Source organism: Panthera onca, chromosome D2 (genome assembly GCF_046562875.1).
Source record: "Panthera onca isolate mPanOnc1 chromosome D2, mPanOnc1 haplotype 2, whole genome shotgun sequence".
NCBI lineage: Eukaryota > Metazoa > Chordata > Mammalia > Carnivora > Felidae > Panthera > Panthera onca.
Window position 1 is genome coordinate 23,170,015 of NC_138349.1, and position 22,524 is coordinate 23,192,538.

General features: G+C 41.8%; 1 protein-coding gene across 6 annotated transcripts in view; it reads left to right on the top strand.

The window, feature by feature from the left end:
• Positions 1 to 22,524, top strand: part of SORCS1 (sortilin related VPS10 domain containing receptor 1) — a 502,203-nt gene that overhangs the window by 388,338 nt on the left and 91,341 nt on the right. For all 6 annotated transcript variants that reach the window (XM_078434807.2, XM_078434808.2, XM_078434810.2 and 3 more), the window contains exons 10-15: positions 6,673 to 6,819; positions 15,104 to 15,206; positions 15,475 to 15,551; positions 17,535 to 17,626; positions 18,911 to 19,018; positions 20,495 to 20,612. In XM_078434807.2, the coding sequence (XP_078290933.2) occupies positions 6,673 to 6,819; positions 15,104 to 15,206; positions 15,475 to 15,551; positions 17,535 to 17,626; positions 18,911 to 19,018; positions 20,495 to 20,612 (645 nt within the window). The remainder of the gene's footprint in view (positions 1 to 6,672; positions 6,820 to 15,103; positions 15,207 to 15,474; positions 15,552 to 17,534; positions 17,627 to 18,910; positions 19,019 to 20,494; positions 20,613 to 22,524) is intronic.

Below are 22,524 nucleotides of genomic sequence, written 5' to 3' on the forward strand. Positions count from 1 at the left end.
AAGCCATCCAGCATGAATTTCCCAGTAGAATTGCAATGAATGATGAGTGCTTAGAGGTAAATGAAAAGTAAGCAAATCCGTAAATGAATTAATAAGGAGCAGAGATGAGCAACATATGAGGTAGGGGTAACAAAGACAGAATATATGGAGTGCACGTCTGCTCACATTTGGGGGTGACTGAGGAGGACGGCCTGAGTTCGTTGCTTGTATGCTTCTGCATGCCAACTACCTGCCATTGCTGTTTGCTCTTTAAGCTGTTTCAGCAGAGGCCGACTGTGTAATGTATAACAATAGGAGTCCGTGTATCGAGGAAATGTACTGTTGATGAGTCTTTGCGGGAAATGCAAAAGGAAGCACATGTCTCATTAAAATCAATCATTATGTTCATATACACACATTAGAACCTTACAACAAACGTGGCCCTTTCTGCCGTAGAAGCACATGTGTGTATGCGATGACATAGGGAGTGCTGGGGACCAAGTGTTGGGTGACCATCTTATGTGGTTTAATCACTGCAATGCTAGAATTTTCCCTCAGTGTCAGTTGGCCATTGAACATGTACCACATTTGAAAGAGTCAAGACATGTGAACCAGGAGAGTTGCCCACAGAGCAAAAATGCTAGATAAGGATTTTTGTTGATGAAGGTTCATAATAACAATAGATAATATTTTAGGGGCCAGTTCTTTACACAGTGCTGTGTGAAGAACCTCCCATTATTATCTCCTTCAATCCATACATTAACTTTATGATACTAGGACTATAATTACTCCCATTTTAAACATGAGTAAATAGAGGCAGAAAGAATGCAATCAGCTTTGCAAGATTACAAAGCTAGTGGCAGAATTAAGATCTAAATCCTAGAGTATGCAACTCTTTTTTTAAATTTTTTTAATGTTTATTTATTTTTGAGAAAAAGGGAGACAGAACATGAATGGGGGAGGGGCAGAGAGAGAGGAAGACACAGAATCTGAGGCAGGATCCAGGCTCTGAGCTGTCAGCACAGAGCCCGATGTGGGGCTCGAACCCACAAACCATGAGATCATGACCTGAGCCAATGTCGGACACTTAACTGACTGAGCCGCCCAGGTGTCCCTAGAGTATGCAAACTCTTAACAACAAACTATTTGTGTCTCTAGAAAGATTTGGGCTTGTATTTGGTTTCGACCCAGCAATAGCCCTAAGAAAAGACATTGAAAGGTAGGATAAATAGTACTAGACTTTACCTAGAAGTAGAAGAAACCAGACAGAAAAAAGAAAACAGTCTTGGAAAAAAGCCAACTCAGGACCTGCAAATGATCTCTCTGGACCTATTCACCACCTTCTGAACCACCTTAGTCTGTAGTTAGAGCTAAATTCAGGCAGCACTATCATGTCCCTTCCGATTTTGTCTGGTGGATGTGTTTCTTTCAGAGAAGCCTAGAAACAAGTGTTCTAAAATTCTGTCATTCCTGAATAGCACAAACCCTCCAGGGGCATCACGTGGGGATGGGTAAGAGAGGACTGCATGCCTGATGGTGGCCAGAGCAAAAAAAGACATGACGAGTGTGTCTGAGACGTGTGATTCCTAGTGTATCCGTCTGGTGTGGATGATGAGAGGGGGTCTGACAGCTTTGGACAATATCCATCCTCCTCTGGGAAGGGAATATTAATTAATGATGATGAAGAGCACTTTGGCTTAATGGGCAATGACAGTTTATCCCAGCCAAGTGGAAAGGGCTGTGTTGGGAGTCAAGCCACCTGGCTGGCAAACTGGGGATGCACAGAATGTGTGCATACATGAGTGGGCACAGTGGGCATGATGGAAGACATAACCAATGAGCAGCACATGTTCTATTGCACACATAGTGTCTTCTTCACACTATGAGTGCACCTCTTTAAAAGAGAAAGCCGAACAGTTGCGATGATGTACTGACACCTTGACTTCTTAGGGAAAGGCTGCCTCTTATAATCCAACATAGGAATTAGAGAAGAAAAATGCTTTCCTATCCAAGATATATTTCTTGCTGGGCACAGAATGTACCATCTAATTGTATTTAAGGTTACTTACTCTCTCCTTAGTAGGGTAGTGTTGCCTGGTTAAGGCAATAGGGAAGAAAAGAACACTTGGACATTTCGGGGGGAGTGGGCTCTTTGATTTCAGAGTTACCCCTGACCCCGCTCTCCCTGAGTATGTGTCTCTCCTGGCTGCAATTCTCTCTTTAGAACAGAAAAATATCCTGTCTCCAAAGCCTGAAGAAATTATGGTCACAGATATGTTCTCTTTCTAGCTACACTTGTTGATTCATATTTTTTATTCTTTCCAAATTTTGACACTTTGGATTTGTAATTAATGTCTGAGACAGAGAGGGTAGGAGGAATCATCTCCCAATCCTCAGTAGAGTCAGAAACAAGCAAAAACTCCTGTGCAAGGGTTTTCCTAGCTTAGCCTCCACATGCAACATGTGAAAGAAAGTTTGGGAGAGAAGAGCACCCTCTAGAGATGCATATTAAAAAAACAAAGGAAGAATATAGGGTTCTTCGTTAAAATCACCAAAGAAACCCAAGTCCCAGCACCGAACACATTCCCACTGTCAAAAACAATCTGTTCAATGAACGTATAGTTACTTAGACATTCTAGGTGCTTTATCGTCAGTGCTTGGAAGAATGCATGATAAATAGTTGATGCTCAAACAATATTTATGGGATAACTATTAAGGAAACGTACTGAAGAATGAATAAAAGGTAGCCTCAAGTAAGTATGACATCCCATCCCTGACATTTCTCTCAGAATACTCTAGGATGACTGAGAAATTTGAAGAAATAGTAGGGCCCAAAGCATTAAGTGTGTGGGCTCTCGAGTTAGACAGATTGAAGTGGAGTCCAGCTATAAGGTTCCCTGGGGAATGATCTTAGGGAAGTAACTGACCCCATCCAAACTTTGGTTTGCATACCTGTAAAATGAGGACATCACTGACTCTGCCATTTCGAGTGCATGAGAGATTAATGTGCTCATGCTTACAAAACCTTTCGTATAGTGCCTCACACTTCATAAGTACTCAGTAAATATGGGATAGTGTTATTGCTGTCCTATCTTCTAATGCAGAATTCTTACTACCTATTTTATTAAAAGCAAAATAAGTGTTATACAAAGTGACTCTTCTAATATTCACTTTTGTGAGGGAGTATGGTGGAGTGAATGATAATCCAAAAGTTACATTAGAGTGGGAGACTATAGTGTGAGATCTGTCAGGAGAAGTGCTGATGACTATATCATGGTAAGGAATGTAAGGAGCCCTGGAGAAGTTTGGGGGAAGACTGATGCTCTTAAAAACCTACACAGTTGTTGAGAGCCATGATGTCGTCTGGGGGACAAATTGGAGGTAAGAGAGGAAGAGTTGGGGACAGTTAGGGGTTCTGGTTTCTGGGAAAAGAGCTTATGGAGCTGGGTTTTGAGGTATGCCTGGGTAGAGAAATTTCTGGATATTATCCAAGGGAGTTGGGGACAGCCTATGTGAACAAGGAGAGTAAAATAAGAGAAGGGAGGGTGGCACTCCAAAGCTATCATCCTAGGGCACAATGAATGTGCCAATATATTTGTGTCGGCTTGAGGTTTGAGCTGTAACACTTCATGTTTAAAGTCTAATCAAAATGGTATTTGGGCTCATATGATATTAGAGAAGAAGAAATAATAACTGATTACCTTTGAGACTTCTGGTATCAAATTCCCCATATGCAAGGCAAAGAAAGATAAGTGGCTTCTCAATACACTCAGCATTCTTGTGCAGAATTCAGAAAGGTAGAAAACGTAACAGGTCTTTCCCCAAAGGAAGACGAACTCCCAACAGTGAGCTGTGTCATTCCCACAGGGGAACATCTTCCTCAGAAACCGTATCCATGTGAAGGCATGTCTTCCCCGGGACTATTACTTTTTCCTGTCCTGTTCCATCCTTCAGCCCCACCTCATTCCAAAGCAGCACATACTGTAAATACTGAGGGAGGTTTTCTCGCAACATAAACATGTCCCCCCATCCTCAGTGGAACCCCAGACGCACTGTTGTACGTACAACTACACACACATTCCATATTTTGGGCACTAACACCACTCCCTTGATTTCCAAAGTGATAGCCAAAGTAAGAGGGTAGCGGTTGCAAGAACCGTAGCGTGAGACCTCACGAAAGAGCCCTTGAGGAAAGCGTGTCACGCATTGGACACACACAGAGATGGGCTTCTCAGGCTCGGAGCAAAAGGAGCAGTGGATGAGCACAAGAAACTTAAGAGCAGGGGTGACCGTCTCTGCAGACCAAAGAAGCAAGACAAACGAAAAAGACACCACAAATGGGATTTGCACAGATAAAGTGCCCTGGCCACAAGAGGAAAATCAGCAGACCCACTCCAGATCCATCCCTTATTGTCACACGTTGCCTCTGCCTTGGCACGTTTTTATTCCCCAAGATAAACCTGAAGGCCATGCTGCCAAAGATGAATTACAAAACGCAGCTCTCTGCTCAAGTGGTATTTGATAATGCCACGCAGTCGGGGGCCAATAAAGTCACCGCTTCTGCAAATCAAATAAACCAGCTCCTAAACACATATAACCCTGTTCTGACACTCTTGCCAAAAAAGGGAGAGGGCAGGAAGGAAAATGGGCAATGAAACTACTGGAATAGGTAATCATTTTATTCTTTCCGAACTTATCGTAACCTAGAGTGTCGCGTGGTTAAGACAGCATTGCTTCTCATGTGTGAGTATGCTGTGGAGGGAAAATAGGACTTGGTGAAAATTCTGATTTATGAAATCTAATTTTTAAAGAACTGGCAGTTTAGTCATATTTAAACATGTAACAGCCTCTGGAACATATGCAAAACCAATATGGGGTTCCCTGGCGAGCAGTCCTTGTAGAGCTGGGATAGTGAATAACTAAATATTATTTGTAATTGACGTACCATTGTCGGGAGGTATAGCGCTCCTGGAATTTATGTCTTCCGCATTTGTCGAGAATCAACAATGCAGAAGAAATTGTCTGCTTGCTCTCGAAATGAGGCTTGTTTTCCTAAGTAGTTCAAAGTATTCCTCCCAGCTACTCATTTATACCATTTATTTGCTTAACAAACTTGTCGTTCCAAAGGAGTACGAAGTTCGCCCAACTCTAAATTACCCCAGATGCCAAATCAGCAGGTACAAACTAATGGGGTTTGACTGTGTCAAAAGCCAAGGTAAAAATGTACATATTCTGTTGATTGAAACCCAACCTCTTTAAGTTGAGAAATTCAGAGCTGTATTTGTTAAAAGGGCGTTGGAAGTCAGACAGATCTACATGCGAACCCCAACTCTGTCATCATAAGCAATTAAAATTTGCCTACATCTCAATTTCCTCATCCATAGAATCCAGGTCCTAGCTGTTAGGCAGGTTTGTAGTGAGTGTCGGATGTTTTATATATAAAACACTATGTTTTATGTATAAATACTACATTTTATATATGAAGACACTATGCACTGGGCATAGTGCCCAGTCTGTGCTTCACAAAGCCACTCATTGGGTTCCGGTTTCCTTATCCTCAAGATATGGCTGCTGATAACTCTATCTCATGGTTACTGCAGACATTAAGGGAGGTGGCTTGTGCACAGCCCTGGAATGTGCTGTTCCACACATTCAGACCTTTCTCCCATTGGCCCCCACTCTCCCTGGGTTGTCATAATTCCAAGTAGAATATAAAAGAAGTATAAGTGCATTTAATACATTCTAGAACACTTGAAAAATACGGTACACACTAATGATTTGTTATTGCAGTTTGTCAACTTACCAATTATTACCTCTTTCCTAAAGTATGGAAGAGAGAAGGCAATCATATTGTCAGAGCCAAGGAATTAATAAGGACTGTTTCTAGTGGGAACAAGGTGCTATAGGAATGCAGGAGGGAATGATTTGACAGTTTAGGGAAATCACTGTGTCTTTATATTTAAAAGCTGTTCTTTTTTGTTCAGTGTATTTCAGTGACTTAATAGAGTGATCTTTTTACAGAAAAAAAAAAGGGAGAGAAAAAGCAATCATATTTGGATCATGGGCTTTAACTGACCTTTTCCAATTGCCTAAGGCTGTAAATAGCTCAATGGTTTAGACAGTTGTTAAGAACATGGTCTGTGGAGCTATAAGTAGAGTTAAATTTCCAGGTCTGCCACTTACTATCTGTCTGACCTTAGGTAGCATGACCTTGGAGAAGTCACCTTACCTGGATAAGCTTCAGTTTCCTCTTATATGAAATAGAATGAGTGATACTTAGCCAAGAGTTTTAAATGAGATAAAGTATTTAAGACCATGGGTGCTATGCCTAACATAAAATTAAAGTAGTCCTATTTATGAATCATTTACCAAGCACCACAACTGAAAGCACCAGATTTTAACTCTAGGCAACTGTAAGATACCACCAACTTACCTGAGAGGAAACAAGAAGCTTCTATCGAATTTACAACACAATACCCATACCATAAGGGTCATAGACCTATTGCCGTGTATCCCACAGTTCAGGGAATCATTCTGCTTGAGGATTACCACCACTCCACTATCCCCACCCTCTTCTTCCTCCACAACAAGTGCTCACAGCTGAATTGGACAATCTGCTTTTTTTTTTATAAAGTAAATAAATATATCCCATCTCAAATTGATGTATTTTTCAGCCATGTCAATTTTTCCCAGGTAGCAGGGATAAAGGGAATGTTCTTGGCTAACAAGAAGATTGACAACCAAGTGAAGACTTTCATCACGTATAACAAAGGCCGAGACTGGCGTTTGCTGCAGGCGCCTGACACAGATCTAAGGGGGGACCCCGTGCACTGCTTACTGGTGAGTGTTCACATTGGAGAGGAATGTTCTGCACAGTGAAGGGCTGGAACTGGATATTAAATAAGCAGATGAAGATCGTTCCAGGGCTTGTTGCTTAATCGGTGAACAAAAGGGGACAGGGCTGGGAGTGAAGGCAGAGTATGTAGAAAAGGGGCGCTGTGCTGCCTTGTGTGATAAGCCAAAGAGATAAGAGGACTTGAGTAAGTTCCTTGCTCATTTCAAGGATTTTGAGTTGTGACCAGGTTCTGATGAGGACCTCAAATTGTAGTTTAAGGGAGAATGTGATCCTTTCCATCTATGGTGGGGAGATACACCCTTACTTTTGCATGAATGATTTGTTACATATCCAATGATGCATAAATTCAGCTGCAAAATTGATGAACTGACAGCAGAATGTATAGGTGTATTTTCCAACAGAGATGTTTAATCATACTTTCAGAGGAGTTTATGCCTCAAACAAGGGGTAAGAACCACTGATTGAAACCCTCACTTGTACCCTTTGTAATGTGTTCCATCCATCTATGTCTCATTCTGTATAGCTGAGATTGGTAAACCATGGCCTGTGGGGCAAATATGGCCCACCAATTGTTTTTCTAAATAAAGTTTTACTGGGATACAGTCATGTTTATTTATAAATTGACTCTGGCTGGTTTTGCTCTAAATGATAGAATTGAATAGTTGTGGCAGGGACTATGTGGTCCATAAAGCCTATAGTATTTACTATCTGGCCCTTAAGAAAAAAAGATAGAAAGTTTACTGTACCCTGCTGTAAAGTAAAGCTTTATTTTAGTTGCCTAACATTTGACACTGTGTAGATAGATCCGCATGAATTTATTTATATATTTGATTATATGAAGGTGTCCAAGAGAAGGATCAGAGCTGAGTCTTGCCTTCAGGGAGTTTGCAGTCCACTTGAAATGAAAGACACTCGATTAATAAATGAGAGAGTAGAGGGTCACATCTCACTCTTCATGGTGGTTTTGGGGCTTCCCTGTGCTTGATACATGGATAGATACTGAGTGAATGCAGAAGGAGGGGAGGATGAGATTAATTGCAAAACAAAGTATAATTAAGTGCTAATTTCTGTGAAACAATTTATAAAAAGGAGAGGTCAGTATGTAAACCTAGAGGGGAGACTTCTTAGTTTTAGTAAGAAAGTTTTGTATACACACACACACACACATATGCACATATGAGTGTTTGCAGTCTTCATACAATTCTCACTTTGATGTTATCCACACTCAGCTTGCTTTGTCCCAGGAAGTCTGAACAGTCACTTTGCAGGTTCATCTCATACAGCTGTAGGCGGGTCACCCTTGTACTCGAGAAGATGCCAGCAGCCATAGCTTGACCTTATTAGTTGCAAAGGATATCACAGTTGTCACTGTGCATCAGGAAAGCGGGTTACAATTCAGCCTCCCACTCAGCTACCATCCTTATTACTGGCAAATTACAGGGGGGAGCGGGGGTAGTAAGTGCACAAAGCCAGTGACAGTAAGTAAATGTAACAGTTATTTATTGAATACCCACTGTATACAGGGTATTCATTGTCCAGTAGCTTTTTAAAAAACCAGAGCCACCTTCCAAGTATAGCTATTCCAAGTCGGGGCATTGTGGTATTTAGCCAAAGAAGCATGGGATGCACCAGTGCTTTAACATGGCCCTCCATCCTACCGTGCATTTTGGAGATTCGCATTTGAGAGCGAATTAACCATATCACCTGACGAGGCTTGCCTGTGACCACTCTGGCATCATAAATGCGTGGGTGGAAATACCTCTGACACAAAGCACTTAGTGAAGGGCCCCCTGTTACAACTTCAGCCCAGTTTTAGGAAGTCTTATTGCCATGCCTCCAAAATATAAACGCAGTATCAACTTGTTTACCCATCTCTACTGGGACTGTTCCAATCTAAGCTTCCATCATTTCTCACCTGCCCTGGAATGAGAGGCTCCTAACTGGTCCTCCCGTCTCTACCTGGCAATCTCTTCTCCACACAGCAACCAGCGCGATCTTTTCTTTTTCAATCCAACTTTACTGAGGTAAAACATACATAGAAAATACCCACTTTCGGGGCGCCTGGGTGGCTTGGTCGGTTAAGCGTCCGACTTCAGCTCAAGTCATGATCTCACGGTCCGTGAGTTCGGGCCCCCCGTCGGGCTCTGTGCTGACAGCTCAGAGCCTGGAGGCTGTTTCAGATTCTGTGTCTCCCTCTCTCTCTGCCCCTCCCCTGTTCATGCTCTTGTCTCTCTGTCTCAAAAATAAATAAACGTTAAAAAAATTAAAAAAAAAAAAGAAAATACCCACTTTCAGAGTATAGTTTGATGAATCTTGACAAATGTTATGGACCTATGTAACCACTACCACAGTCAAGATAGAATATTTTCATCACTCAAAACTTCCTTTGTGTCCCTTTGCAATGAGTTTTCACGCCCCCGGTCCTAGGCAATCACAAATCTGCTTTCATTTACTATAGATTAGATTTCTCTTTTCTCAAATTTTATGTCAGTGAGATCAACTTGAGCTTTAAAAATTCGGGTCTTGTTCTTAAGGTTTCTAATGACTTTCTAATTCGGGTAGAGTAAAGTTCAAGTACATTACCATGGCCTGCCAAGCCTCATATGGTCTGGCCCCTATTTTCTTCTTCTGCCTGTTCTTCCGCCTCTCTCTCTCCTTCTCTACATAGTCCATTGTGGGGGAAGACAGCACTTTTTTGCATACCTTCAACTCACCCTGCTCATTTATGTCTTAGGCTCTGCATTCACCATTATTTCTCTTAAAATGCCTTTTCCCTCGTCTGGCTTTTTCTTGGCATTCAGATCCTTGCCGGATTACCTTAATCTAAGAGGCTTCTTAAGTTTTCTCTAAGAGTTGACTCAACTCTTTTTTATCCACGATCCTTCTCGTTCTCTGAAATTAGCACATATGTTTGTTGACTGTCTTGCCTACCTTCCCCTGCTCAAATATGAGCTCGAGTATAGGAACTGAGCTGGCTTTTGGCCACTCCAAAGAATAAGCTCAAGAATCTTACCTGACACATGGTAGGTGTTCAACATGTGTTGTTATGGGTGTTGTTTGTCTAAAGTCGATGTTCCACTGACAGGTGTTGGTTGAGTTTCACATTTCAACTTGAGTGGAAACTTTCCCTTGCCACTGACAGCCACACAGAGGGATTCATAATAACCATCCCTGAAACTAAGAGGCCTAGGTTGACCCCACAGTTAAGAAAATCAGTAGGCTCATTAAGATCCAGGAGAGATGAATTAATGGGCTCTAAATGTATGGCACCCAGGAGTCTTTGGCCTGCCTCCCTCATTAACTCTCTGATGTAGTTTCAATCTGAGTTTTAGAAAGCACGCTGAGGAAAGGCAATGGCAAAGGGAGTGGGGAGCAGGGACCAAAATCACTTATAAAAATCTGCCAAAAGCACAAAATAGAAAAGAAAATCTTTGAGCTACAGGAGACCCAGACTGTTAAGAACCTTCTTTATGCTTGGGAGCTGGTGGCAGAGAGGAGATAAAAAGTGATTTTAGATTGTGAGTACTTGGAAAGTGACAGTGTCACCAAAAGCACAGCCTAGTGATTAGAAAGGAGATTTTCCAGCAGGGCTGTTTCAAATGTGGAGTGGAACAGGTTCAGAATTACAGCCCCAAACGGAATGTTCCTGGTAAAATGTATTCTATAGAAATAAGACATCCAGAGTAATTTGGGGCTGTATTTTTGGGACTTTTAGACTGATTGCCTGGAGGGCTCAGCTAGGATTTCTTTTCTCTGAAGAGTGCATTGTACACTTAGATGGGGTATTACAGGTCATGGTCCACCTGCCACCAAAGCCTCAGAATTGGGTTCCCAAGAGACGAGATGTGAGCTGAGCCTGTGACAAATCCTGGGTCCCTAGGGAAAGCAGAGTGTTCTGTAGAGAGAGGCTGTGACTTCTTTATGGATTCAGTTGACAGTTCTCTAGTGGAGCTAAGCAGCCAGCTACCCCCAGGAGATTCTTGACTCTGCTTTCTGCTCCTTTGCACTGGCTGTGACTCCCCACGCTGTGCTGGATTGGAGTGCAGCTCAATGCCCCCAGACTCAGCCTGCTGGTGCAGAGCCCTCTCTCTCCCAGGCTGTTGACTCTTTATTAAGAATCTAATGGATTTCTAGCTCCAGTTCAGGGTCATAAATAGCATAAATGTGTGAGTTCAGGCGTGGATTTGGAGGATACTGTTTAAGACCTTGGCTGCTGCCTTATTGATAAAAGGTCTGATTTGGCTTTTCAGTACAATACTCAGATTAGGGGCCCTAAGGATAAGGGTACCATGAAGATGAGACCCAAAGGCTGTCAGTGCAGAGGATGGTGGAGGTGGAATGAGATGCTGGTTGACTCTTAAATAATCTCACAGTTTTTTAGTTGATTTAATTCATGGTGGGGGGGCATATCTCCTGTCATTTAGTAATTTTTCATTGGTCAACCACAATGCTCAGAAGACAGTAGCTGGTTAATGGATCGGTTAAATCCAACAGACATTTATTGAACACTTACAATGGCCAAAGGATTTTGTTGGTTAAAATAAGAAATACAAGAATAAGACAAAAGAAAGGTAACTTGGAGCTAGAGGTCCGCAATGGGCTTCAGGAATCTGTGAATTCCCTAAAATTGAACATTAAACTCTGTGTGCATATGCCTTTGTGTAATTTTCCTTGGGATGGAGTCCTTAACTTGCCTCAGCTGCTCAAAATCTGAACCTGATCCTGAAGAGATTAAAGACGAGAGATCTAGTTGCTCCTAGTATTGACCAGTTGATGATATGCCATGCCCTGTGACTGTGTGTGAGTAAATACACAAAGGATGGTTTCCAAACATGTATGCTGCACCCTTCATTGTCTGTAAGTCAGCTGCTAGGTCTTGGTGGTTTCAGGGTACAGTTCTGTATTTTCTTAACGTGGAAAGATAAGGAAAATAGATGCCTTTGTGACAAACTGTACTTTGACTCTTCCGAATTGGGGATAACTCTGCAAAGATACTCCAGTATTTCTGACATGGTTGGTAATGGGAGAAAAGAAGGGAAGAAGGCTGGAAAGAAGGAAGGAAGGGAGAGGTAGACAAAGTGCCCCTGCCTGGGCAAAATGTGCATAACAGTTAGCGAGCCCTGTCCTGTGTCCTGTGTCCTGCAGGAGTTGGCAGTGGCATTATAATAAACCTCTCTATTAAGTTTTGGTGATTTGACTTTGACGGATGTTCAAAGCTGGTCAGGTAGAAAAGTTTAACTTAAAAAAGTAAAGATAAACCACTTAACATTGGTTTTCTTTGAGCATTGATACAGGCTCTATAACTTCCTTGCACAAATGGAAGAAGGAAAAAAGAAAAGCCACAGAATATTCTCCTCACACCAGCTGGGGGCAATCCAGTACTGCAAATGTGAGAGTGGAGGAGAAAGTGCACCAGAAAGAGCACGTCTAATGTTGCTGCTACCGCCTGAACTGGTGTCTTTTCTTCTCAAATTAATTTATCTCGGGGCTCTGAAAGCCATAGCAACAGAGCAGTGCTGAGGTGACCAAGCCAGAATGCCCTCTATTCTTTGGAACAGCCAGGACCAGATATCAAATAATCCTTGATCAGGCCGGGTGGAGAGGGAGCATCACAATCTTCTAGACTGTTGGGTGGTGAAGTAGGTGGCAAGCATCTGGTTCAAGATTGCAAACCAGGTGCTCCCTTAGCCAGGGATGTTCCCTCTGTGGGGGACACAAAAGTCCCTCCGTAAAGCCATGGGACTAGGCTAATCCCCTAAGAGTTAGGCATGTCTTGGAATGCCATGGCGATAGTCACATTAATCTGATTATGCGGTTTATAAATAAACCCAAGATACTTCTGGCATTGTTCCTAGGTCAATTCCCAGGAATTGTTCCTAGACCTGTTTCAAAAGGTCTTGTAAGTCCTAACGTAAAGCATTGCTTCATGTTTCGAGCATTTATTGACTGCCTTTTTTTAGATTCTGTGCTGGGTTCCACAGAAGACTCAAAGTAGCACTTAAAGTTTTCTCTTTGTTTGTAGAGTTTCTCTCTTAGGGAGGTGGTTTCTTATTTGTTGAGTTTATCTCTTAGGGAGATAAAACTGTAGGTACCTCAGACAGATAAGACAAGATTGCAAGTGGTCAAGTAAACAGCTGTAAATCAGAGAAGGAGGGGAACCTGATAGCCTGTCTTTGTCAGGAAAACTTTCATGGAAAAATGGTTTGATAGCTCTTCTTTATCCTGTCTTAGCATCTATCTGAGTGCAATGCAACACTGTCCTGGAACTTCTGGAACATGTAGCAGTACCCGTCCTCGTCTTCCTCTTGGGCAAAAGGAAGCCAAGCATTTAGTTCCCACTGATTCTTTTTATTTGTATTTTTAATTTTTTTTTTCATATTTATTTATTTTTGAGAGAGAGAGAGAGAAAGAGCACAAGCAGGAGAGGGGCAGAGAGAGAAGGAGACACAGATTCCGAAGCAGGTTCCAGGCTCTGAGCTGTCAGCATAGAGCCCCATGTGAGGCTGAAACTCACAAACTATAAGATGAGCCAAAGTCGGACACTTAACTGACTGAGACACCCAGGCGCCCCCCCCCCCCCCCCACCTTGTGCCACTGATTCTTTTTATAAGGGAAGCCTTCCTTCCTCTTACGGAACATTATAAAGTAAAAATTCCTTTTGTGAAAACTTTCTATGAAATTTCCATGCAAAACTGCTCTTTATTACTATCTTTCTCCCTTGAGAGTTTACCTTCTGTGTTGGCCGTGAGGAAGGCCCTGTTGTGACCCACAGTTTTATTTCACCAGTATTTGGGCTGCTTTTCTTCCTGAGATTCATTTGTTGTTTGTCATTTACTCTATCCTATATAAATGTAATCACTGTATCTCTGTAGCTTTCTGAATATCTGCTGGCTGAGACTTACGGAGCAGAATGAAAGTAATAACAGAGATACATTGGTGATTCCAAAAACTCAAGTCGATAAGATTAGAAAATAATCTTTTTGAGAGATGAAAAGAGATGTGGGTTCAGACACAAACTTGTAGTTTTTGACAACTCAGTACCAGAACTATTTTAAATGAAATTCGTGTAAGATTTATTATCCTGTATTTGAAAACTGTTGATAGCTTCATCAGAGAATTTGATCGAGATTGTTACACACAGACATCAAGTCCCTTAAATTTTCATTTAGATTGTTATTACCAGTACATTTTGTCTACAGGTATGACTTTTATATTGAATAATACTGATCCTGATAATTCCCTGACATGGATACTATGTCAGTCATCTGATAGATGTTAGGACAGTTTCACACGCAGCTTCTTCTGTACAACAGAGACCAAGTTCTCCCGTGGAGGGTGGCTGGGAGGTGCCATCTGACTTCTCAGAGCCCTCCCAGTCTGACCAAACCTTCTTTTCAGACTTCATATCCATCCTTCCTCCTCACTGTAACCTGGCTGCCTACTGTATTATAGCTAAACTCATTCTGCTTCTTTTCTTTGTTATTGATATCAATTAGGCCTGAACTATCCTTCATCCTCCTGAACATCTCACCTGCTGTTCATATTCTACACATCATTGCCTCAGGCACCATTTTCTCCCCAAAGCCTTTTTCTGATCCAGCGTTGAACATAGTTGTGTCAGCCTCTCAAACTTCATATTCCATCTGTATTGATCTTATGACTGTTAAAATAGTCTCTCTTTGGGGCGCCTGGGTGGCGCAGTCGGTTAAGCGTCCGACTTCAGCCAGGTCACGATCTCGCGGTCTGTGAGTTCGAGCCCCGCGTCAGGCTCTGGGCTGATGGCTCGGAGCCTGGAGCCTGTTTCCGATTCTGTGTCTCCCTCTCTCTCTGCCCCTCCCCCGTTCATGCTCTGTCTCTCTCTGTCCCAAAAATAAATAAAAAACGTTGAAAAAATTAAAAAAAAAATAGTCTCTCTTTATGGTAATCAATAGGAAGATCTTAAGCTATATATCTCATAATGGCAAAGACCAAAATTTAGTCAGTGTAAGTCTTTCATAAGCTACATCTCGTGTTTTTCAGATAGAGTACTAAAATATTTCTTGAATGACCAAATGGCAATCAAGGCAGTAGAACAGGCCTAAATCAAAGGGGCCCCCACCTTCACCAATTTGGCAGCTGTCTTATACTTAGTGGACCCCAGGTATCTGTGGAATGAAAGGTGCGTGCATGGATGGATGGATGAATGGGATGGATGGATGCCCTGAAACTGGACTTTAGATGACCTTTTTGATTATATGCTTTCATGACACTCATTTCTCCTCTTCTCAGCCCTACTGCTCACTGCACCTTCACCTGAAGGTCTCTGAGAACCCCTACACCTCAGGGATCATCGCCAGCAGAGACACAGCCCCCAGCATCATAGTGGCTTCAGGTAAGAAGCTTGCCTGGTTGGCTTGCTGTGGAAGATTGCGTTTATTTTCAGAAGCTAGATATCTGTGCTGGAAACTTAATGAGTAAGCAAAAAGATATTTTGAAAGTCAACCTAAAGCCATTGACCCCGAAGCAACTCTGCAGAAAAACCCTGCTCAGATACAGTGTTTACAGTGTAAGTCCATCTCGAGCAGTGGAGATGGCCATTACAGCCCATTGTTAGCTTTTGTGAAAAGCTCCTTTCACTACTGATGATGTGCTCTTTCTAGGTAACATAGGTTCCGAATTGTCAGACAGCGACATCAGCATGTTTGTCTCTTCAGATGCAGGGAACACCTGGAGGCAGGTGAGAAAGTATCCTGGGTCAAGTTGCTGCAGTTTCAATGACATAAAAATTGTTCAACTGGGTTAAATTCTGAGAACTCATTCAGCTGTACATAAATCCTAAAGCTTGTCAATGTGTTTATTTTCCTGTTTTGTTTTATGAGAGTCTTAAAGTTTAGCAAATATTTGTGCAATTTGTTTGTTTTGTCATTCAGTAAAAATGACCCTTTTTCAGAGTCTCTATGTAAGAAAGCTTATAAGTGACAATGAAACCAAATCGGATCTGACAGAATTTTTTTCCATAAAAGGACATCAGGATCCTAGAGTTTATCATATTGGGAACATGGAAGCTGGAGGGTAGATTGTATACCCAGCACTGAGCTGCCCCCATAAATTCCCCTTGCCTCAGAGTCAGAATATAGAGGAATGCAATGATTCTGAAATAGCCATTACCCAGGTGGTGTTCTGAAATGTCTATATGTTATGTGCAGAAGACAGAGTCATAACCATCAGGGTGCATATGTTAGGAAAAGTAGAATTGGAATCACTGTAAACCAACATGTTTAGCTTAAATGCTTCCTCTCTTTCTTCTAAATGAAAATTAGATACCCATAGCTTATAAAACAGGCATTTAATGAGATTTAGCAATCATAACAAGATATGTGCCTAATGCACGGTTGTTACACTTCAATAAATATGTTTTAATAACCTACTGACGTTTAATTATCATACAGTAACTAGCCCCGTAAATTGAAATCTAATGCACAGGTAATCACACAGAAGTGAGAACTCCCTGCTTTATGTTTTAGATAGAGATGCCCATGTTATAGTCCAAGTTACCATTTCCTAGCTTCTGACCCCTTATGGACCCTCTGTATGATTCACATGGTTTGAGGAGAACAAGGCAGGAAAGATGTTTGCTTAAGAATCCCCAGGGCTATTGCTGGAGCCTGCTTCAGATTCTGTGTCTCCCCCTGTCTCTGCCCCTCCCCCACTCATGCTCTGTCTCTCTCTGTCAAAAATAAATAAACATTAACAAAATTAAAAAAAAAAACAATAAAAAGAATCCCCAGGGCTAGTGATCTTGGAGGTATGTAGGAACATGGACTATTAAGCTTCCTCTGGAGAATAGCTCGAAAGCCAGGATCCCATTTTGTTTCTTCCAACACCCCAAACAAAGAAAAGGACTTTTTACATCTGTAATCCTGAGGTACGTCTTAGATATAAGAAACAAACAAAGGGAAAAACAATCATGTCTGTAGTGTAACTGCAGACAAGGTGACACCAACAAAGCAATTATGAAAAAACCGCGCATATCTCATATAGTGAGGACACAAAACTTGTTTGTAGCCCATCTCCATTTGACTTCAAATTGGTTTCTCCATTTTTGGAGAAAAACCTAAATGACGCGTGTACCCAAAGATGATTCCATTTGGATCAGAACTCCTATATGACTTGCTAGAGAATCTATGAATTGAACCAGAACAGCTTTCCTCTGAAATACTTGGAAAACTTGAAATAATTACATCTGGAAAGGGCCCTATAACTCCGCAGGTCTCGGACCCGTGAATTACTACACACATGGTCTTGGGTAAGTCACCACATCTCTCTAAACGTTAGTTTTCTCATCTGTAGAAACGAGAATGCTGGGGTAAAGTTATCTCTAAGACTTCTTCCATCCAAAGATGTTACACAATATGATGGTTACCCTGCATTCTGAGAAGTGGGTCCTAAGTGGGAATCAACAGAACTTGCCATAAAAATATGGGAATAGAAGCATGAATACATAACTATTAATTCTTCAGGTTCATTTGTGGCACACCTAAAATCATTTTGTACAGTGCCAGTGGTATATGCATCCCACCTTGGGAAGCATTATTTATAAGTGTCTTTCCAAAGAAGTGGGGACACCTTGGTGTATCATGGGAAGGACTTTTCCTCCTCATATGAAGGCTAATTCTCTGAACTCTGGGTGTGTGTCCATGTGGATGTTTTCCTCTTGCAGATCTTTGAAGAAGAGCACAGCGTTTTGTATCTGGATCAAGGTGGAGTCCTGGTTGCTATGAAGCACACGTCTCTCCCGATTCGACATCTCTGGTAATGGCACTGATCATGAGTCATGCACCCGATGGTTCCATACTGCTAAGACCAGTTGAGGAGTCAGGCTATCAGTTGGTGACGGTGTTTGCAATAAACTGTCAAAGTCTACTAGAACAGCATCTATGCCTTTGCTCTATTAAAATAAGACATCGCCAGCGGTTTCACAAGAGGAGGAAAGGAGACAGAGAGAAGGAGGGAAGGAGGTGGGGGTAGGGCTGGAGGGAAGGATATTGAGAAAGACCGAGATTCTACCCCTGAGAGAAGAGCTGCATTATGGTTTTCAAATATGACAGTGCCCTCCCCAGTACCTTACTCTTTGAGCACACTTGTGGGTACAGTGGTGTGTCAGGTAAAATAGGTAGAAGTCAAGAGAGGTTTAACGTGTGTCCGTTATGTGTGTTCTGCACAGAGATCAGCAGTTCGGGGCAAATCTGTCCCTATCTCATTTCCCCCTGATTCTATTGGGGGAAGGAGGTTACCAGTCTGCACCTCTACCGGTAGGTCTTGCCCAGATGGACATTTAAGGCCTAACTTCCAGAATGGTTTCTAGTAGACTCCTTCATCTCTGTTTTTGAAAAGGGCTCTCTCCACAGTGCAAGCTTGTTCAAAACCAAAAGCCTGATTTTCCGCCTGGTGTGAGTTACTTAGGAGACTGAAGAGAAAACTGTGGAAATAAGAGAAATGGAGGCTTAGCGTGGGGGAAGGCATCCGCAGGGAAACACAGAACAGAGGAAACATCCTGGGTGACCTTCAGAGTTGCAGACTTCTCTTACTCGCAAGAGCCAGTCCTGTACCCATTCACTCAAGGAGTCAGCCAGGATGCAAAACAGTGTTAAGAGGGAAGCCACCAAGGGTTTGATCTCTTGGAGGCAGCTGGTTCAAGTCCATCTAAGTAGGTCTTACAAGGCCATTGCTCTTCAGAATCACCAGTAAGACTTGCTGCTAGATTGCACTGAGGTTTTGGAGAGCGTCACATTGAGATCTAAGATCTAATAAAATATCCAAATTAAAAAAAAATTCTATCAAAGACTTATTATCATTCCCATTTCATGCAGCTCTCCCCTTATGGCTGTTATAATACATCTGGGTCCCGAATCGCTTGGCTAACTGTATTTCTACCTTCTGATGTAATTAAGAGTACGTATTCACATAAAAGGCTCACTTTGACAGTGTCCCCAGTACTTTTAAAATGTATTCTTCCCTGGCTGATAGTATTTTTCCTCTGAAAGGATTTTTTTTTTCTTTTGAGATCTGATGCCTGTTATTTTTTTCTTTCATTAGGTTGAGTTTTGATGAAGGGAGATCTTGGAGCAAATACAGTTTCACATCTATTCCACTCTTTGTGGACGGGGTTTTGGGCGAGCCTGGGGAAGAGACTCTAATCATGACGTAAGTGGAAAACTATGATGTCCTCTAGTCTTAATAGAAATCCAGGAATATGTTGTGTTTAGCAAAGCCTATTCACTTTGCTACTCTTATATTTGAAATTGCTAGCAAGGTCAGTACACCTGACTTCATGATTCCTCCGCAAAGGGGAAAGAAAAATGTGGGCGTGGCCAATTTCTTGGCTCTTTACTAATTAGGAGACCCATACTGAGGGCTGGCAGCACAAGGGCACAGTCTATTTTTTCCTATGCTGAATGGGTTTAGGGAAATTAGAAATTATTATTTCAACAGAAAATAAAACTATAAATTTAAAACTTTAATAATAAACTCAATATATAGAAAATCACAGGCATATAAGAATGATTTCACTTTAAGGCAGAACGCAGAGCTTGATCAAAACCCCACAAAGGATTTTATTTTTCCCTGGCTCTTTACCTAACCCAATTGTGAGGCATATTAGGAAAACTGTGAGAACAATCTGTTCTTGTGAAATTGCATTTGCACTCATTCTTGTCTGGAAAGTGACGATCATTAATTTGTGAAAGACTTGATTAATGAGTTGCCTGCTTAAGGGTTTCAAAACATGAGCTTTGAATTTGAAATATGAAACGGTGAGTTTTTTTTCTTCCCCTGGAAAATTAGACATGGAAAACAGAGAGAAGGTTTTAAAGTAGTCGACCTTGTGATCAAAAATCATAGTGAGTAGTTGGTACATTTTCTAATTTTTTCTTCCCCTTTTTTAATGATAGAAAAGATCAACATAAATTTAATATGCCTAATAGCTACCCTTTGCCCCTGGTATACATAGCTCAATTAGCAATTTGTTCCATAATTTATCTTTATTCAGTTTTCATATTTGCAAAACTCGGATGAAAAAACACTGACTGAAAAGGTTACCTTGTGGCTTTTATCCGCAGATATCTATGGTTGGTGATTCAAATGCCTCATTATATACCCGAATTTCTCTGAATAAGGAGAGTGGAGTGCACAGTGTAGGAAGCAGTTCTAACTAGTTGGCCCCATTGACCACATTCCCTAGGGACTGGTGGGAAGGTAAAATAGCATGGAAACCATGGGAACCAGGGATATTAGCAAGAGAACCTACAAGTGTAATCTTGGACCACATAGAATGCAGCATTTGTAATGTTTTTCTTACTTTCTTTTTTCTTTTCTGTCAACCAACCATTCTTGTGGTACGATACGCAGAAGTGGGTTTTTAAGTCAGACACCCTGTGTTCTGAATCAGCCAGGTCTTAGTTGTTTCTTTGCATATCAACAATACTCTCTGGGCCTGAAATTACTCAGATGTGATAGGGTGCCAATAATAGTAACCCTCCTCATACATGTGCTTTGAGGATTGACTGATATGATCAATGTAACGTGTTTAGCATCATACTAAGTTCATAGCAAACACCCGGCAAACGCTAGCTATGGGCCCTGTTACTCTTGTGATTATTTTTATCATTTTGAACTCTGTAGAGTGTTTGGACACTTCAGCCACCGCTCTGAATGGCAGCTGGTCAAGGTGGACTACAAGTCCATTTTTGATAGACGGTGTGCCGAGGAGGACTACCGACCCTGGCAGCTGCACAGCCAGGTAGGACGAGGACGGCTGAGGTTAAGTCCTGGGTGGAAGGCATGGGTCATGTTGGGGGAAAGCTGGCCATTAAAATGTAGGAATAGGGGGTTCTCTAGGTTACACTGCCCATCTACCGCTTTCTTGCATGTTTTGTGTTCCACAGCGGTGAGCAAACTCAACATTTATAGCTTGTGGTGAAGTAATTTCTTTTTTTTCTTTATTGTCCTAGGAGATAATGAGATAAAATTCAAATGTGCTTGGCTTAGACTTACAACTCAAAATGAAATACCAACTCAGCATGCAGATCCAAACATAATTTATCTGAGCATGTCATATGGTTGCAGGGTAGGGGCAGGGGTGACAAAAGGATCTTCAGTTTTATCTAGCAAAGCAGAGATGTAAAATAACAAAATTTTGCACGGTGAGCAGTGCCAGTAAAATCCTCTCCTGTTGCCCTGTGATTCCCTGGGATTGGGTAGTGCCTCTTGCCTCCTCCAAAGGTACTCTGGGTACAAGGGGGCAGAATTATCAATAGGAAACTTTCCTTCATTCTGGCCCCTCCCCTGATCAGCTCGTATCAGAATGCTTGGCCAAAAGCATTTTTCTGTTGATTTCCCAAGGTGGAAGTCATTCTACAGGTCTCTCTGAGGACATGGCAGAGATTCTCACTGCACAGCCACCGCCATACTCAGGGAGGAACCCATCGTCTCCCCAAACCTAGACTAAGTACACTTGACCCTTGAACAACAGGGGTTTGAAATGTGCAGGTCCACTGACAAGCAGACTTTTTTTCAATAAATACAGTACAATGCTTTAAGTGTATTTTTCTCTTACTTACGATTTTCTTCATAACATTTTCTTTTCTCTGGCTTACTTTATTGCAAGAACACCATATACAATACACATAACATACAAAGATGTGTTATTCAACTACTTATGTAATCAGTAAGGCTTTCAGTCAACAGTGAGCTATTGATAATTAAGTTTTGGGGGAGTCAAAAGTCATATATGGATTTTTTACTGTGCAAGATGGTCAGCACCTCTCACTCCTGTGTTGTTCAAGGGTCAAAGTAACATATTTACATATAGATGTGTCGTGGAGCCAGTTAAAGTGAATTTGCTCAAGAAACACAGTGTATACTAGCCTGGACAAAACTTTTTTCTGTCCTTGAGACACAAAGAAAGCTGCGTTTGACAGTAAAGGCTGCATCAGTTAGCATCATATACTCTTCGCAGACTCAATAATAAAAAGATTACGTACATTGCTGTTACTTTCCCTTTTGAGATGTGCAATCATTATGCTATTCAAAGATTTTATTTATTTTGTGGAGAAATACTGAGTTTACTTCTGTCACTTGTCTGGTAGTTGGACATAAAATCAGTGCCATAAAGCTGTGTGGGCAGAGGCATAATAAATTGAGGCAAAATGGATCTTTATACTTCTTAGGAAAACCCTTCTTTCATATGCTCATAAATGACCAAATGCATAAATCTTTTATTACAGAAGAATTAGACTTAATTACCAGAGATTTCTTGGCAATACATTTGTTATAAGCTGAGTCTTGGCTATCTGTGTGTCCCTCATAGCACTGGACCTCAAACCTCGCCAGGTAAAGGTTTGCTGAATACATCAGGAGTGAAGGATGGTTTTTGAAACACCCCCACTGCTTCTTAGGATTGCATTTATAGTTGCATTCTACACCAGAGTTCTCGACATCAAAAAGAAAATCCCACTGGGGTGCCTGGGTGGCTCAGTCGGTTAAGCATCCGACTTCGGCTCAGGTCATGATCTCACAGTTCGTGAGTTTGAGCCCCGCGTCGGGCTCTGTGCTGACGGCTCGGAGCCTGGAGCCTGTTTCAGATTCTGTGTCTCCCTTTCTCTCTGCCCCTCCCCTGCTCATGCTCTGTCTCTCTCTGTCTCAAAAATAAA